The sequence below is a fragment of the Maniola hyperantus genome, chromosome 1, assembly GCF_902806685.2.
Source record: "Maniola hyperantus chromosome 1, iAphHyp1.2, whole genome shotgun sequence".
NCBI classification, from domain to species: Eukaryota; Metazoa; Arthropoda; class Insecta; order Lepidoptera; family Nymphalidae; genus Maniola; species Maniola hyperantus.
This window is the reverse complement of record NC_048536.1, coordinates 17,922,107-17,940,029: the sequence shown is the minus strand read 5'-3', so window position 1 is coordinate 17,940,029 and position 17,923 is coordinate 17,922,107. Positions and strand designations below refer to the sequence as shown.

General features: G+C 37.0%; 1 protein-coding gene across 4 annotated transcripts in view; it reads right to left on the bottom strand.

Annotated features, from left to right (window-relative positions):
* Positions 1–4,795: 4,795 nt before the first annotated feature.
* Acsl (Acyl-CoA synthetase long-chain) overlaps positions 4,796–17,923 on the bottom strand; it is a 142,860-nt gene continuing 129,732 nt past the window's right edge. For 3 of the 4 annotated variants that reach the window (XM_069500035.1, XM_034968388.2, XM_069500034.1), the window contains 7 exons: positions 17,302–17,520; positions 16,552–16,667; positions 14,769–14,912; positions 13,750–13,928; positions 12,857–12,956; positions 10,634–10,787; positions 8,804–9,102 (listed from right to left, as the gene is read on the bottom strand). In XM_069500035.1, the coding sequence (XP_069356136.1) occupies positions 8,819–9,102; positions 10,634–10,787; positions 12,857–12,956; positions 13,750–13,928; positions 14,769–14,912; positions 16,552–16,667; positions 17,302–17,520 (1,196 nt within the window). In that variant the 3' untranslated portion in view covers positions 8,804–8,818. Of the gene's footprint in view, positions 7,485–8,803; positions 9,103–10,633; positions 10,788–12,856; positions 12,957–13,749; positions 13,929–14,768; positions 14,913–16,551; positions 16,668–17,301; positions 17,521–17,923 lie in introns of those variants that run through there. The other variant, XM_069500036.1, reaches the window with a different exon arrangement.

Here is a 17,923-nt window from a genome sequence, read left to right as displayed (position 1 = left end):
GGTTAGATAGCGAATGACCCCGATTGTACCTGTATTGACCATTTTATACCTACAAAAGGTAGCGCAAATAGCGGCTGTCTTAAGAAGCAAAATTGTAAGTGTTTTCTTCTTCTTTTTTTGTGCTCTTCCAGTAAAAGAAAAATAATCAATTGAATTGTTTTTGTGCTCTCCATTTCATCCCCTTTCAAATGATACCCAACATGACCCTCATTATTGATGTCAAATAAGGTTTAAAATTGTTTGAAGTAGATTTTTTGAAAGGTGCGATTTTTTTGACGCCGAGTGTATTTGCATTGCATCGGTCATTTTTCAAAAACCGCATAAGTTTTTCTCAACATACCTTTTTTTTAAATAAAAATGGTGAACAAAAAATATTTTTTTTGTACTTTGTAGTGGTTCTGGAAGTCTGTTTTTTTTATTTTAAGCTTTTTAGTGCAAGTAGTCTTGGCACCTAAAAATCAATTCACCAGCAAAACTTTCCAAATCCACACGGCTTAAGAGTTCAAGAACCTCTCAGCATCAAGATTGAAGAGTTGGTATATAGGAGACGGCCAATCTACTTCAACGGATAGCGTCCTACTGGTTTGGCTTTATAGGAGTATTGTACTGAATAAAAAAACCACATACTGATTTTATTAACATTTATTGAATAAATAATACAAAAATGTTCATTTTATTCTGTTGAAATTTTTAGGAATTTCAAACACAAAACAAACTGAGCAATAACGACTCCTACTTACAATAATATAATAATTATATGAAACATCCAAATTGTATTCGATTCGAAATTATTTAACGTTGAAAAGTGTGACGCTACCTGTGATGGTAAGTGACACCTAACATCACATTGTGGCTAATTCTGTTGTACATCATTTCTAAACTAAATCGAAAGGTCTAAACTTAGTTCTATATTTTTCTGCAGAGAGCATTATAAACGGGAAAACATACATTTAGACCTGTTACTTTGGTTCAGTTTTGAGATTATAATACTACAGAATTAGCCATATTTTTTATTATTTTATTTTTATTTAAAATTGGGACTTTCATTGCTGTCATACGAAAATTTAATAATTATTATTACATCATTAATATAGTCTACAAAGTCCAAGAGATGGTGAAAATTTAGTTGAAGGTATTTGTACATCATTAATAAAAACTTTCAAATTAGATATCAACAAAAATCTAACAAACAACAAAAAAAACCGAGTTCTCGTTTAAGTACAGGGTTCCCCTGTTAAATTGTCCATCGAACTAAATTAATTAATGAATCTATGTAATGTAATCTGTCGATAAGTTACCTATTAATTTAAGTTAAGTAATTTATCGACAGGTTATACATATTATGTTGAATATAACTTCGGCCGTTAATCGATTTAGTGTGAAGGTGTGCTATAAAGTTTCAAGAAATATTTGCACCTGTATAAAAACTTTGACCAAACCGTTCACCACCTCTGTCACACAGCAATGAAGTCGCCCACATCGTATATTATTGTATATTTATAATTTAATATATTACAATATGTAACGGATAATAATATCGGGGTTTAAATGCGCGGCCAAATGCGACAAGCGTCCGTGAAATGCTACTCGACAGTCGACTGCCACTGCGCTGCCAAACATCGCCATCGGCTCCTGTACTATGAAACCCGGCATTGACCAATGCATTGGTGGTTTCAAATCAAAACAATTACATATTGAAATTCAGTCGCTAATAATAAATTCATTATGATAATCCCCATACATTAATTCTAAGTTTCGTAATACTATGATTTTTTAAGAATCATTAGGTATAACATCATGAGGCATAACAGCCGAAATTAATAATAATCAATAACCAATTACTAATATCAATCGATAAGTTACTTAACAACATTGTTGTTTGTCAAAAAAGACCATAATTTTTTTTGACAAATAACAACGTTGCTAGTAACTTATTGACAGATTACAGATAGCGTTTAAACTATCGTGAGATTTCCACTATAAATATAGATGATCCCGGCTATGTTCACGTGGTTAGTCGACGTAAGCCCGACTAGTTTCGAATCCATCCAGGGAAAAAGAACCCTGGATGGATTCGAAACTAGTCGGGCTTACGTCGACTCTAACCGCGTGAGTATAGCCGAGATCATCTATATTAATTATAAAGATTACAGATAGATGATACATAATTAATTTCGGCCGTAAGTCTGTAAGATTACTTACTTTAATTTTGAACCATTTGACAGCGCAGTCGCATTATATCACCCATAAACTTGATTATACAAATTACAAATAACAATTGTTCACTCACATACATGCTCATCTCAAACAAATAGTAACAAAGTCGTCTCTATGGTATTCTCTAAGCGCCCAGTCTCGACTACAACGCTGATCCAGCGACGAAGTTTGAGAATCAGGGATAAGAAATCACTCAAGTATATGAAAATAAATGTCGGTCTCAGTAGACGCAATTTTATGATCGATAATTCCAAATCATATTAATCGTGGTTTGTAGCCGTTCGTTACATTATAATAGCACACAAACCAGTTTGTATAGCCCGCGCCAATTAAATAGTTGTTCTTGAAGTTTACCGCAAGACGCGTCGCAATAGCATTTTTTAGACATCAGTAAGGCGCACGACCCGCGGCGAGAGAGCGGAGCACACCTAGCATCTGCACTAGTGTGAGTGCTACATCGGTACACAGTACGCGAGCGCGTGGAACAATACCTCGCATCGTAGGTCAGATGCGACTATTTAACTGCCGGGAACTATAAGTATGTCAAATACATTTCATCGCCGAACTCAACGGCGACCGTAGCGTAGAGAATACATAGACACAAGACAGAAATAGATACTAACTAAAACAGTTTGGTTAATCCATTATGCTCGACACAAAATATAGTATTATATTACAGTGTTTAAATAATAAAATAAAAGCATAATCGCGGAATAGTTCACAACAGCGGCCCCCACTAAGTACTAAAACAATAACTTAGTCTAACATAATATTCCGATTTTAGATTTATATTCTCGCCACGGCACTGACTTTCAGTCTTTGTCTATCAATATTATAGTTTGAAAACATTTGCCTATCAATATTATAGTTTAAATTTTAAAATATAATAATTTCTGAAAGCTTACACAAAAATGGGTAAATATTTTCACAATCTCTTGCAATACTGCTTGGGCTAGGGAGTATAGGGTGAAAGCCCGAATAGAAAATGCAAAAGTGTGTCAAGAAAGGGCATTAAGAATTGGCTAAAATAAGTGCTATCCTTTTCTGCAAGGAGCATCATGAAAGGGAAAGATTGACGATCAAAATTAATAATCAATCTATAATCTATCGATAAGTTACCTGGCAACTTACTTAATTGTTAAAAATTGTATAGCCTTTTTTGACAAATAACAACGCTGCTAAGTAATTTATCGACAGATAACACAAAGATTGATTAAATTATTAAGTTCGGTCGTTAATTCACAGACTGTTTAAACAGAATTAACCACAATAGGGAGTTTTTTAAACAAACTAAAACTAACAAGTCTTTTAAAAATACTACACATACTAATTTCCAAGTATTAAAGTGGCCCGTGGCGAGAACAGCTGCTATCTATACAAAATGTGACATTGCGACACAGACAGACTGTCTACGTTTCATATTAATTAGACAAAAATCGTCCACAATTAATTAATTATAATAATTAAACGAACATAATTATTGCATTTAAATTATTAATATTCCCACTACTTCGTGCACATTATTCTATACTTTTTTTTTCATTCTGACGTAAAAAAAACTAAACACCAGTTTAGTTACTCTTTACTCGTACATCAGATCTAATTAATAACTAATTATTATTATTACTCAATCCTAATTTCCGTCTAAAATTCTGACAAGAAAAGCAATTTTTACTGTTTGTTTGTGGGTACATGACAATCTGTTAAACTGTAAACACAATCTTTCACAAGTAAAATGACAGATCTAAATACGTTGCCTGGCAATACTCAGAATTAGGCCTGTCAATTTAGTTTATATAATGCGTATAAGTCCCGCAAATTGATAAAGCGCGTGGCCGCTATTTTAGTGACGTCAGCACTAGACTGAAGTTTCGAACTGATGGTATATTTTTACTTAAATATACGTCAAAATGACGACATATCGATGTTAATGAGACATGGTTCCAGCGCAATAGCAATTTGCGGGACTTATACAACACAATAATTATTATACTGCATACATTTTAAGAACTCACTCGCCATATTTGCCCTATGTGTCAACTGTCATGTCAAAAATACGATTTTTCTTCCTTAATCGTAAGGTAAACCGTACTTTTGTCACGACAGTTGACACAGAGCAAATATGGCGAGTGAGTTCTCAAAATTTATGCACATTAGCCACAATGCCTGCATATTTTATTACAGTTTAAAGAGCCCATTACACATTGGCTGCTGGGCCGAATTGGTCATGGTAATAATGATGTTTATTGTAGTTTAAAGTATCTTTGTTTTACATGACGTGATAAAACTTAGGCCTCACATAAAAATGTTAGTTCATTTCAGTAGACATCAAAAATAAATTTTAATTTTCAATTAATATAATTAAGCATAACTTTTTTATTTTAATTATTATTTATTACTTAATACAAATAAAGTCATGTACCCACCGCGCGAACAACACAATCCTACACGAATAATAATATCATACAAACTACAAATTTTAATATAAACATAAATAAATATGTACAAGGGCTTATCAAAAATTTAACAAATAGAAACTGGACCGAACCTAAATGATTTTTTAATATTTTTCTTTCAATGTAAGACATACAACTACTAAAATTAAAAGTTTTGATAGTTATAGTCCGTCTCATAATTGCATGGAGTAGGATGACAGGTACAGAGGAGAAATTGAACTTTTAACATTTTTTTTTCAATTTATTGCTAGAAACATTTAAAAAATAAAAACTGTGTTTTTAGTTATTAGACCTACAGTAATTTTGTTACAGTAGTATTTTCATTCAATATTTGAACTGACCAATTTGATTTTTTTTTTAATGAAACGATAAGTTATCGCTTAGCTGCTATCTCGTCTAATGGTAAGTGACGATGCAGTCCATGAGTGTCAAATCTTACCCCTTTTTATTGCGAAATAGGCTTGGCTTGATGGAAATCACGTAAATGTCAAATCAAATCAATAAAAAACAATGATGTCTAGAAGATGCCTATTGTCTTGCCTTAAAGGTATTTAGGTTATACAATTATTACCTACTGAAATTATTTTTATATTTAGATCTTTGAAAACCCTCGATTTTCTTGCTGGTTTTTCTCGGTAAAAAATTCATTCCAAACCAGATGCATTTGACGATTCAAACGTACTTGTAAAAGGTTATTTGAATAAAGAATCTTTCTATTTATATTTCATAGAGACACTTAGGCCTTATAGATTCCTACACGACATCGTACTTTCTTGTCAGTCAGTCTAATGTCAAAAACCTGTCAAATCCTCACGCAATTATAGATTGGACTATAGTAAAATCAATAATTCTCAATTTTGGCATATATCACTACATTTACACGATATAATTTCTTTATACAATCTCCTAGTTCCATGTGATGTGCTCAATATACAAATAACTCGAACTGCCGCACTCAGAGTCGCTTAATCGTTACTTAAGTTTAGTTAAAACGAGACAGAGCTATATCTCTCACATAAATCTGTCTCGTTTTAACTCAATCTTAAGTAACGATTCTGAGTGCGACCGTATGTGTAATTCAATTCAATATCATATTAGTTCGATTCGGAAATGCGAAAATTTACAGCAACACCTATTTATACAGTAACATGCAAAATTACTTGCGAGTGAAACTTCGTCGACGATCGAGAACCTTTAGTACAAGTTTGGACATTTCGATAACGTTAGACGAACATCGAAACACCAAACGCCATAGTAACATGTACTTAAAGCTCCTAATTTTTAAGTCGTTTATTCAGTTCTATCGATTTTAGTTTCGAATCTTTTCGCTGTAGATTTCAGATCTAAACCCTAGCGGAAATATATACGAACCACGCTAGAATGCACTTTCGTCTATCCAATACTGGTGGTGGTGGTGGCCATTACTGGTCTATCCAGTAATGGCCAACCATGCGCGGATCCAGCGTTGTGGGCGCGATGGGCATGCCCACAACCCTAATAGAAACCTAAAATGTCACTGACCCACGGACCAAGGGGCCCCACGAATCTCGAGGGCCGGGGGCCGAAAGAAAAACATATTTTCGGGGGTTGCCTTAAAGGAAACAATGCGCCTTCCATAGTCAAGATTGTAAAAAAAATCGCGCTCGCGAATAAAAAGCCGACTCGCATTTGGCTGATTTTGGGTGGCGGTGCCCACAACCTTTTTTGAGGGCTGGATCCGCGCCTGGTGCCAACGCGAGCGCCTTGCATGACGTCACTAAGCCAGGTTCGTAGATATTTCCGCCGGCTTATACTCTTTAAGATTAAAAAAAACGCGTCAGTCGGTACTTTTAGTAAAAAACCTTCAGATTGATTCCATATAAGTAAACAAAACACGAGCTAGTATTCGGGACATCAAACAAAGTTTCACCCGCACTGCGTACGTACGCATATTTCTAAATTTTTGTTTAACTAACAAAATTAAAAACCTTCGATCATTAAAGTACAACATATGTTGTGTGCCGTCAAAAAGTGTCCGTGAGAAGTTTGAAGGAACAATAATATGTATTTTTGCTTATTCTTTTAGACTTTTGCTACTGCTACAAGGTGGTGCAGAAAAATGTTGATGAAACGTCAAATAACTTTATGGAATAGATAAACGGCGCACAATGGCACCGATTCTAAGCACAACCTAATTTTAGGGTATTCGCACCCTCTTCTTACTATTGTAATATGAAAAGGACAGAAGCAGTTTGACATTTCTAAATTTAATTTTTAGATGGTAAAACCCGTGATTTTAGCACGCACTCGCGAACCTACTGTTTAAATTTGTATTGTGCACTAAAATTTCGAGTCTTTAAATGTGAAAGTCATGTTCCGTTCCTTTTTTAGCATTAGTAAAAAGAAAAGGATGCAGATACTCTAAATTTAGTTTAGAAGAGAGAGACTAGAGAATCGGGGCCATTGGCCAGTTAAGTTTAAACGGAGTTTATCTTGCATTGCGTTGTTCAGAAACGCAATGCCTCGAGTTATCGGAAGAAAAGCGCTATTGAATAGATAAACCGTCGTTAAAAGTACCTCAGAAACCGGGCATTAATCGGACTCCCTACGGCACAGCACACTATGTAATAGTTTAATGATCAAAGATGAATCAGGTCTAGTATGTAAGGCGTAGGTCTCACGAGGCGTACATGCGCTTGATGTCCTCCTTGTACCGCTCCTGGATGTCCTTGCGCTTGATCTTGAAGGCGGCCGTCACCAGCCCCATGTCCGGCGACCACACCTCCGTGCACAGCTTCACCGCTGCTGGGACTTCGAACTTCTCCAGCCCACCTGTGGACAAGAGGATAAAGTTCAAGTTAAAGCAAGATACGTGTCAAAAAGTCGAATAATTGGGTTTTTGACTCCAATTTTTTTATTACTTTATTATTAGTATTAGTTAGTAGCATTAGTTAATAAGTATATCAATTATATTAACTAACATAGAATAAGTTTCTTACTAACATACATTATATTATAATATAGTTACTAACATAGGTTAAGATGGTTACTAACATAATATTGTGGGCCTTTGATGTCTGAGGAAATAAAGATTATTTATTTATTATTTATTTATTATAAACTAGCTTATGCTCGCGACTTCGTCCGCGTGGACTACACAAATTTCAAACCCCTATTTTACCCCTTTTTTAGCGGACGCCTACGTTATATATAATAGCTATTTGCACGCCGAATTTCAGCGTGATCGGTCCAGTAGTTTGAGCTGTGCATTGATAGATCAGTCAGTCAGTCAGCTTTTCCTTTTATATATATATAGACTAGTATAAAAATAATGACGTAAACTGAAAGAACTACTTAAATCGATCAAATAACAAAAAAGTTATAAGCATTTAAATATTTCTGATTAGACAGAGATAGCGATATAGCATTTTGACGTCATACCTTACTAATGCCATAATAGCTTCGTGCATAGTAGTAGCATGGTAGGTTTCATACAAATTTTCGTTTTGCGAGAAAGGGCTAGAAAACCCTCCCACTCCAAAATTAAAATGCCTGTAACTTTGTAAATCTTTGTTGGATTTTAATATTTTTTTCAGTGTACGTCATTATTTTTATCCTAGATTATAATAAAGTAATAAATATTTATCAAATTCAAAAATAGGAAAATACCCAATTCCTGCACATCCCTTGGGTTATAACCCAAAAATCGACTAATAATGCACGCAGAAGCTACTTACATTTCCTGGCGTGCTCAGCCAGTTCCTTGACCACCGCCTTCTCGACTGCACTGTTCTGGCACAGCTGCTCGAAGTCAGTCTCCGTGACGCCAACCCTGGCCGCCAGCTCCTGCAGATGGCGCGGGTTGGGCACGAGCAGCGCCACGGTGTACGTCTTGGAACTGTCGCCATATACACAGATGTTCTCCACCATAGAGCAGGCGTTTAGTTCCTTGGGTTGGGCACCAACATCTAATAATGCCACAGCATGACAAATTTACTTACATTTCCTGGCGTGTTCACTGTCCAGCCTGTGCTTTGACGACAGTCTCAAGAGCGTTGTTTTGACGTAACTGCTCAAAGTCAGACTTAGTGACCTTGCTTTTCGCCGCTAATCTCTGCAGATCCATGAGTCTTGACGCAAAAATCGATTGATAATGTATAATGAAGCTACTTACATTTCCTGGCGTGCTCGGCCAGTTCCTTGACCACCGCCTTCTCGACTGCACTGTTCTGGCACAGCTGCTCGAAGTCAGTCTCCGTGACGCCAACCCTGGCCGCCAGCTCCTGCAGATGGCGCGGGTTGGGCACGAGCAGCGCCACGGTGTACGTCTTGGAACTGTCGCCATATACACAGATGTTCTCCACGATGGAGCACGTCTTCAGCTCCGCCTCCACTTTGCCGAGGGACACGTATTCGCCCGCTTGCAGTTTGACCAGGTCCTTCTTGCGGTCTGTAACAATTCAACACAAATCACTATCACTACCCATATTTTTATTTATTACTAGCTGACGCCCGCGACCGTCTTCGTCTGGAATTAGGTTTTTCAAAAATCCCGTGGGAACTCTTTGATTTTCCGGGAAATGAAATGAAATGAAATGAAATGAAAATCTTTTTTATTCGTATAAACTTTTACAAGTGCTTACGAATAGTCGGATGCATCTACCACTGGTTCGGGATAAAAAGTAGCCTATGTCACTCTCCAGGTCTTTATCTACACTAATGCAAAAAATCACGTCAATCCATTGCACCGTTGCGACGTGATTGTAGGACAAACCAACAAACAAACACACTTACGCATTTATAATAAAGGTACTGAATACTGATTAGATTTTTAAAAAAAAATGTATGTTATTTATTTATTTATTTTTATTATTCATGTACCAAAAATTGTAGTTACAAAGTAATAATAAATTAAGTTACATTGGAAATGCTTATCTCTAAACAGAGATTTCTTCCAGCTTCCCCATTCAAGGTTGTGAGTAAGGCGTATCAAGAAGTGGAATAGGTCTACGGTACTAGAATCTAATAAACTACATAAATATCTTATAATAAATACCCAAATCAACTTATATACAACTAGCTTATGCTCGCGACTTCGTCCGCGTGGACTACACAATTTCAAAACCCTATTTCACCCCCTTAAGAGTTGAATTTTCAAAAATCCTTTCTTAGCGGATGCCTAAGTCATAATAGCTATCTGCATGCCAAATTTCAGCCCGATCCGTCCAGTAGTTTGAGCTGTGCGTTGATAGATCAGTCAGTCAGTCAGTCATTCAGTCAGTCAGTCACCTTTTCCTTTTATATATATAGATAATAATACTTATCATAAATAATTATATACATAATATTTTTTTTTTTTTTTTATTCAGATACAAGTTAGCCCTTGACTGCAATCTCACCTGGTGGTAAGTGATGATGCAGTCTAAGATGATAGCGGGCTAACCTGGAAGGGGTATGGCAGTTTTTATTAAACCCATACCCCTTTGGTTTCTACACGGCATCGTACCGGAACGCTAAATCGCTTGGCGGCACGGCTTTGCCGGTAGGGTGGTAACTAGCCACGGCCGAAGCCTCCCACCAGACCAGACCAGAAATTTAGAAATTATAAAATTCCAAACCCCTGCCAGGAATCGAACCCGGGACCTCCCACTATTAAGACCACAGCGCTCACCACTGTGCCAGTGAGGTCGTCAAGTCAAATGTATGAAAAATATAAATACATATAATATATAGTATACTCTATATTAATGATAGGTAATACTGCTTCACTCTGTATTTGAATGAGTGTAATGTTATAAATACTATTATAAATACTATCTGTCCCGGCTTACTCACGTGTGTAGTCGACGTTAGCCCGACTAGTTTCGAACCCATCCGGGGTCCTTTTTCAAGGGAGTCCGTCCGCGCACGCGCCGCGGTTTTGACTGCGGGACGCACGTGCCGCTGCCCGTAGAGCCCGTTGTGAGGGAGTGTAATGTTACCTATGATCTTGAGGCAGCCGTCGTGGTGTAGCTCCGCAATGTCGCCGGAGCGGAACCAGCGGCGGCCGGCGACGTCGAGGAACTCTTCGCGCGTCTTCTCCGGGTTCTTGTAGTAGCCCTCCGCCACGCTGTCGCCGCCGATCACCACTTCGCCCTGGGAACAACGACAACACATTATTTAAAAGGAGATCGCCCGTGAACGGGCCCTCATTTGTGGCGTCGTGTCAAAACTTAAACTAATTTTTTTTTAAATGTGTTATTTTTTTACGATTATATGTTTCGTTGCGACTTTTCTTTCACTCTATTATTGAAAATATCAACAATTACAGTTAAAATCGTAAACATCCATTTATTTTGAAGAAGTATTAATTAAATATAACTTCAATATCAGCAATATAAAAAATAAGATTTCTTTATAACCAGGGTGAATAAATGGAAATCGTTTGCAGAATATAAAAAGGTAATTATTTGTCTACAAAATAAAATTAAAACCATGATGACATAACAATTATATTAGGGGGGGCCCAAAGCTCCTAAGAAAATGGGCAATCTCCTTTATTATTTTTTGCGACGCACTCTTTCCTCAATCGCATCTGTCATCAATTTAATACGCTTCATCAGAAAGATCGACAGCTAAATATTTTTAATTCTACGACAACCTGCTTTCGTCGTAACGTCAATGGCACCGATTCTAAGCACAACCTAATTTTAGAGTATTCGCGCCCTCTTCTTACTATTGTAATATGAAAAGGACAGAAGCAGTTTGACATTTCTAAATTTAATTTTTAGATGGTAAAACCCGTGATTTTAGCACGCACTCGCGAACCTACCGTTTAAATTTGTATTGTGCACTAAAATTTAGAGTCTTTAAATGTGAAAGTCATGTTCCGTTCCTTTTTTAGCATTAGTAAAAAGAAAAGGATGCAGATACTCTAAATTTAGTTTAGAGAGAGACTAGAGAATCGGGGCCATTATCTCCCTACGAAAGGGAGCTAATTAATCAGTTTGTAATGAGACTTAACCGATTTAACGTGCAAATTCCTTATTACATTTTGCTTTACTTTACTGCCTTTTAAAAGTCATAACATCATTGTACCTAAATCTTTTGTACTAGCCAGTTGTTAACGTTTATGCTATGTGTCCTTTAGTTATAAATCCTTTTGTATGTAAATACTTGTGTATGTGTAAATGTTGTTGGTTAGTCAAATAAAATAAAATAAAAAATAAAATAAATAAAAATTTACTACATTTACTATTCACTAGGAACACATTCGGTAGGAAAGGCATTCCGAACCAGTGGTAGATGCATCCGACTATTCGAAAGTACTTGTAAAAGTTTATTTGAATAAAAAAGATTTTTATTTTATTTATTTACTAGCTTATGCTCGCGACTTCGCCCGCGTGAACTACACAAATTTCAAACCCCTATTTCACCCCCTTAGGGGATGAATTTTCAAAAATCCTTTCTTAGCGGCTGCCTACGTCATAATAGCTATCTGCATGCCAAATTTCAGCCCGATCCGTCCAGTAGTTTGAGCTGTGCGTTGATAGATCAGTCAGTCATTCAGTCATTCAGTCAGTCAGTCAGTCAGTCAGTCAGTCACCCTTTTCTTTTATATATTTAGATTTACTAAGATTTTGTCGTTTACCAATCTGTGTGACGTCATGACAGCTCATGTAAAAAAACCAGCCAAGTGCGAGTCAGACTCGCGCCTTGAGGGTTCCGTACTACAGTCGTATTTTTTAGACATTTTGCACGATAATTCAAAAACTACGATGCATAAAAATATTTTTTTTTTTTCCTACCATGAAATGAAATAAAATAATTTATTTGTGTTTGTGTGTGCCATTATAAAATGGCAGCTTTATTACTACTACCATCTAGCCTATGGGCTAATAAGTAATATTATTCTAGCTTAAACTTCTACTTATGATTAATTTTTAAATCTAATTTACAGTCCAGTAACTGTCCTTAGTTTATTCTAACACGTACTTACAGTTCACTATGTTCTTGTGACCTAGAAAAATAAAGTAGCACAAGCACTATTACACAAACGCTGCACTTATGTACTTTTTAACACTAATAAAAATAAATAAAAATCTGTTTTAGAATGTACAAATGAAGACCTTTCATATGATACCCCACTTGATATAGTTATCTTACTTCGAAAATTGAAAATACTAATTAGTAGTTCATGACCACAATTTTTGTGTGACACTCACCTGCGGGTAGGGCTTGTTGTTGACGCGGTAGTTGCCCTCCACCCAGTTCACCAGCTTGATGTCCGTGCCGGTGGTGGGCGCGCCCACGCGACCCGTCGACCTGAACACAAAGTAACGTATCTTAGCAGGAGTTCTAATATTCTTTGCGAGCGACTCTCAATCTCAAATCAGTCATACAAATAATGTCTTAAGTAACTACAAAAAGAAGTAACTCAATATAACACTATTTGTGTGGGTGCCTGTCTCTAACTCCTTGATTATGATAATTATGTAGTAAACTACATGTACCCTTTGTGCCCAGCAGAAGTCATACAGACACAAAGATATGTCGACTTAGCTCTTAGCTTAGCTTAGATAAGGTCGACTTTCAAGCTTGGCGATCAGGGGTGTCTGGCTATTAGGCGTCTATAGGTGGTGGTCTGTCTGTGTTTTCGTGTATCCTTTTTGCTCATTAGAAGCTATAGATATAGAGATGTGTTTGAACAATTTAGTAATAATAATAATAATAATAATAAATATCGTTTATTGTTTCATTATTGCTAGTAGTAAGTATGTACAATGTTTTTATCTAATATTATATCTAAACTAAAAACTAACAATATACAATAAGGTCGCAAACTCAGCATAGCCGAGCACCGCTCGCACTGCTCAGCGCTGGTTTTCAGTTTGCGCCATAATATTTACATTGATTAATAAAGACGCACCGCGCCCGTTGCGTTATCAAGCAATACAAAAAAAAATTGCATAAACTACACCAAAAACAGTGACATAGAAAAAAGAGCGAAATCTAAAAATAACAGTTAAATAAAAAAATAAAAAAAATAAAGTATAAATATAAATATAAATATAAAGTATAAATATAAATATAAATGCGCTCTTAGTGTGAGTAGTACCTGTCCAGCGGGTCCATGACAGTGGCGCAGGAGGTGGTCTCCGTGAGACCATATCCAGCTACCACGTCACAGCACAGGCACAGGCGCACCTGCGTGTGCGTGTCGGGCGCGAGTGGCGCCCCTCCTGAGATCATGAGGCGGACGCGGCCTCCCAACAACGCGCGCACCTTCTTGAATACCTGACACGCAAAATAATCACTATACAGTACATAAAACGACCATGTTTTTTTTTGTAGTTAGGTATCCCCTCTGTATGACATGTAAAATTTAAATGACTGTTATTTCTATCTTTTTTTTCTCTTGTTTTTGTATGACTTAATTAATTTACTTTCTGAATATTATATAATTTTAAAGATTTTGTAATTTATATGTACTTACATGTTTTTAAAAATTTAACTGTAATGTAATATTTAAATATTCATACACAATTATTCTAAGGTAGAATGCATAAGGCTCGCCAACTAATTTTATAACCATGTTATGTCACCTGCATTCTTATGAATAAATTATTTATTTATTTATTTATTTATTTATTTATTTATTTATTTATTTATTTATTTATTTATTTATTTATTTATTTATTTATTTATTTATTTGATGCCCGCGACTTCGTTCGCGTGGATTTAGATTTTTAAAAATCCCGTGGGAACTCTTTGATTTCTCGCGATAAAAAATAGCCTATGTCACTCTCCAGGTCTTCATCTATACCCATGCGAAAAATCACGTCAACAAACCAACAAACTAACAAACAAACACACTTTCGCATTTATAGTAAGGGTACTGTAGCGAACGCAAATTCATACGTAAGTATGATTTCTTTTGTTGTTTTGTCCCTTTCGGGTATACACGTCTGACAAGTCCACTTGATCCTTAGGCTGAGATCTATAGAGCGCACTCTGATTGCGTTCAAACGCGTCTCGTTTTAACTTTTAACTAGTTTTAAGTCTGAGCAAAGTCAAAGTGCGCTCTATAGATTTCACCCTCAGTCTGAGGGTAAAAGTAAGGCCATATACACTCACAATGCGGTTGAGTATGGGCGTGTCGTATCCGCGTCGCATCCAGCCCTGCTTGTACGCGTAGGCCCACTTGAAGAACGCGCCCGCGAACGGGCCGCTGCGGACCACTTTGTCCGTTATTCCCTTGCTGATACGGTCCATTATCAACTGCAACAAGATACTCCATTATTGTTTGACACACGTATGTCCAGATTTGCAACTAGCGTGGCCCCCTCTCAGTCCCTCTCGCTCAAGCAGATTTTCTTACTTGTGAAATGTCATTCCTTCTACACTTCACGTTGTTTGTCAAATACTTACGTACAAATACATTTTGACAAACAAAAAAAAGTGGCCACGGTGATAAGGACAAAACATAATCATTTTGTCACGTTCTAACAAGAGCTTAAATGCATTTAGCTATCTCGCTCTAACAGTAAGTGTCACAATAGGGCTACTTCTAACAGTCCTTATTCTGAGGCCATGTTAAATGACTAATATTCCCCTTTCCTCTCCAACTAAGCGTCAAGCTTGTGCTAGGAGTAGGTACGACAATAGAGCAACGGGCGGGGTTTGAACCGTCAGCCTTTCGGTTTTCAGTCCACTTCTTTACCCGTTGAGTTAAGTTTATTAGACCGAAATGGACAGAGATAGCTATTCCCCTCAATCTATCTCGCTCTAACAGTAAGTGTCACAATAGGGCTACTTCTAACAGTCCTTATTCTGAGTTGTTTGAAGTAAGCCTTCATTAACCCCTTTTTTCAAAAAAAAAAAAGTCAACGATATGCTAATTTTTACACAAAATTATATCAGAATGAAACTACACTCTAGTTTTTGAGTTTCGCGGTTTGATTCTAAATCAACCTCTGCAAATATTAGGTTTGTTTATTTGATCGCTGCTATGACGACGCTTGCCATATACCTAGTCGTTTCATAGCCTACTTAGACTACCTACATTTGATGCCTACCAAGCGAATCCTTTCGTTTTGTTACAAGTTTCATAACTGTCGTGAACTGTGATATTGGTACTGATTCTGAGCACAACTAAATTTTAGTCTTCGCATCCTCGTCTTACTAATGTGATATGAAAAAGACAGAGTTTTATATTTAATTTAGAGCTGTCAAACCACGCGACTTTAGCTGCCAGTCGCGAGCCTATAGTTTAAATTTGTAGCGTGTACTAAATTTTTGAGTCTATAAATGTGAAATTCATGTTCTGTCCTTTTTAGCAATATTAAAAGGAAGGGGATGCAGATACTCTAAATTTGGTTAAGAGAAAGACAGCAGAATCGGCGCCACTGTGATGATAAAATAATCGCAATAAAATAATACAATTCTCACTGTCTACTAATACTACTACTACAACATTTATTGGCTATGAATAGAATAGAATGTTTTTTTTAGAATAGAATGTAATAGAAATTTTTTATTCATGTAAACTTTTTAAAAGTGCTTATGAATAGTCAGGTTTAATTTACCACTGGTTCGGAATGCCGTTCCTACCGAGAAGAACCAGCAAGAAACTCGGCGGTTGCTCTTTTTAATTTTTCAATTTACAATGTTATTATACCGTACTATACAAGCCATTGCAGCCCCGTGCATTGCTGGAGCGAGTCAAATCCAAGCTTTTTTATCGTTTACATAGTCTGCGACTAGCTGTATAATATGCTTTTTTTAGGAGCATACTTTTAACACATTTTTTAAACTTGTGTAAAATTAATCTTAATTACCGGGTAATAAAGTTGTAATTCAATTGTAGCAAAATCAAAAACTGTAAATAAATAAAAACACGTATCAAAGTAGAACTCACGGGTACAGTGGTGATGCAGGTCGGCTGCAGGATGGTGGCGTCGCCCATGGTGCCCTTCATGATCTTGCTGGAGGAGTCCAGCATCGTGAGCGGAGTGGAGTAGCCGATCGGAACTCCTGCAATACCAAACACTTCATGACCAACTGTGTCGCATACGTGTCCCTGAATCCAACAGTAATCTTCGTCCACGAAAAAATAAACTTTTCGTGGTCCCACATCATCGCACTGTTGCTAGATCTATGTCACCTATACCCCGTTCATTAGCATCATTCAACGCGCTTTTGGACAATAATGCTCAATGGAACCCATTTAATGATGGGTCTATAATACTGGTTCGGGAGTTACTGAAGTACGCTGAGAGCATTGCATGAATGTGTCATTCAATGTTCTCAGCGTACATATTCAAAATTCTTTGATCTTTTATCGTTTTGTATTTTATGTCTTTTTTCTTGTACCTTTATTTGTATTTAAATTTATTATTAATTATCTAGTTAGTGTAAGTGGCACTGCCGTTCTAATTAGATATAAAATAAATAAATTAGTTTGAAAATGTGGACACCACCACATCTTAAATATCAGTAGTTACATAGTCGCGTCTGACCCACGATGCAAGTGCGAGCTTGCGCAGCATGTACGCACTCGTGTACTGTGTACCAATGTAGCACTCACACTAATGCAGATGGCGAACGCGGGGTGCGGCTAGGCTAGTGTCGTGTCGGAGGGAAGTTTCACTTCACCAACAAAACTAACCTCCAATAAGGCAGAGACTCTCAGCCAGCAGCTCGAACACGTGCGCGAGCGGCAGGAACCCCATCAGCATGTCCCCCTCGTGTATGGGCATGGCGTCCGCGAAGGCCTTCAGCGTGGCCACCATGTTGCGGTGAGACAGGATGACGCCCTTTGGCACGCCGGTGGAGCCCGACGTGTACATGATGATGGCCGTGTCGGAGGGAGACGGGGGCACGGCCTCTGCAACACAAAAATAATTTATTTTTAAGCTTTTTAGTCTAAGTAAAGAAAGAAAGAGAGTAAAGGGAGCTTCATATTCGTGCCTTTTGGTGAGGAGACCTTGGGGCCGTGGGGCCCGGGGGCTCGAGCTCTTTTTGAGGAAATTTCGAAAAGGGTTATCGAGTCAACCGGGGACCAGAGAGCTGGCAACTACCTTGGTCAAGGAATTAGTTTGGCCATCCAAAGGGGCAATGCTGCCAGCATCTTGGGTACAATGCCTCGCTGTGGTGGTCTCGATGAGGTTTAAGGTTTAATTTAATGTTGTTTTATTTTACTTTTAATTTTTTAAGTTTTTTTAAATATATTTAGTTGTTACTTTAAAAAAATAAAATTACTTTATTTAAATTCATACTAAAATATAGTT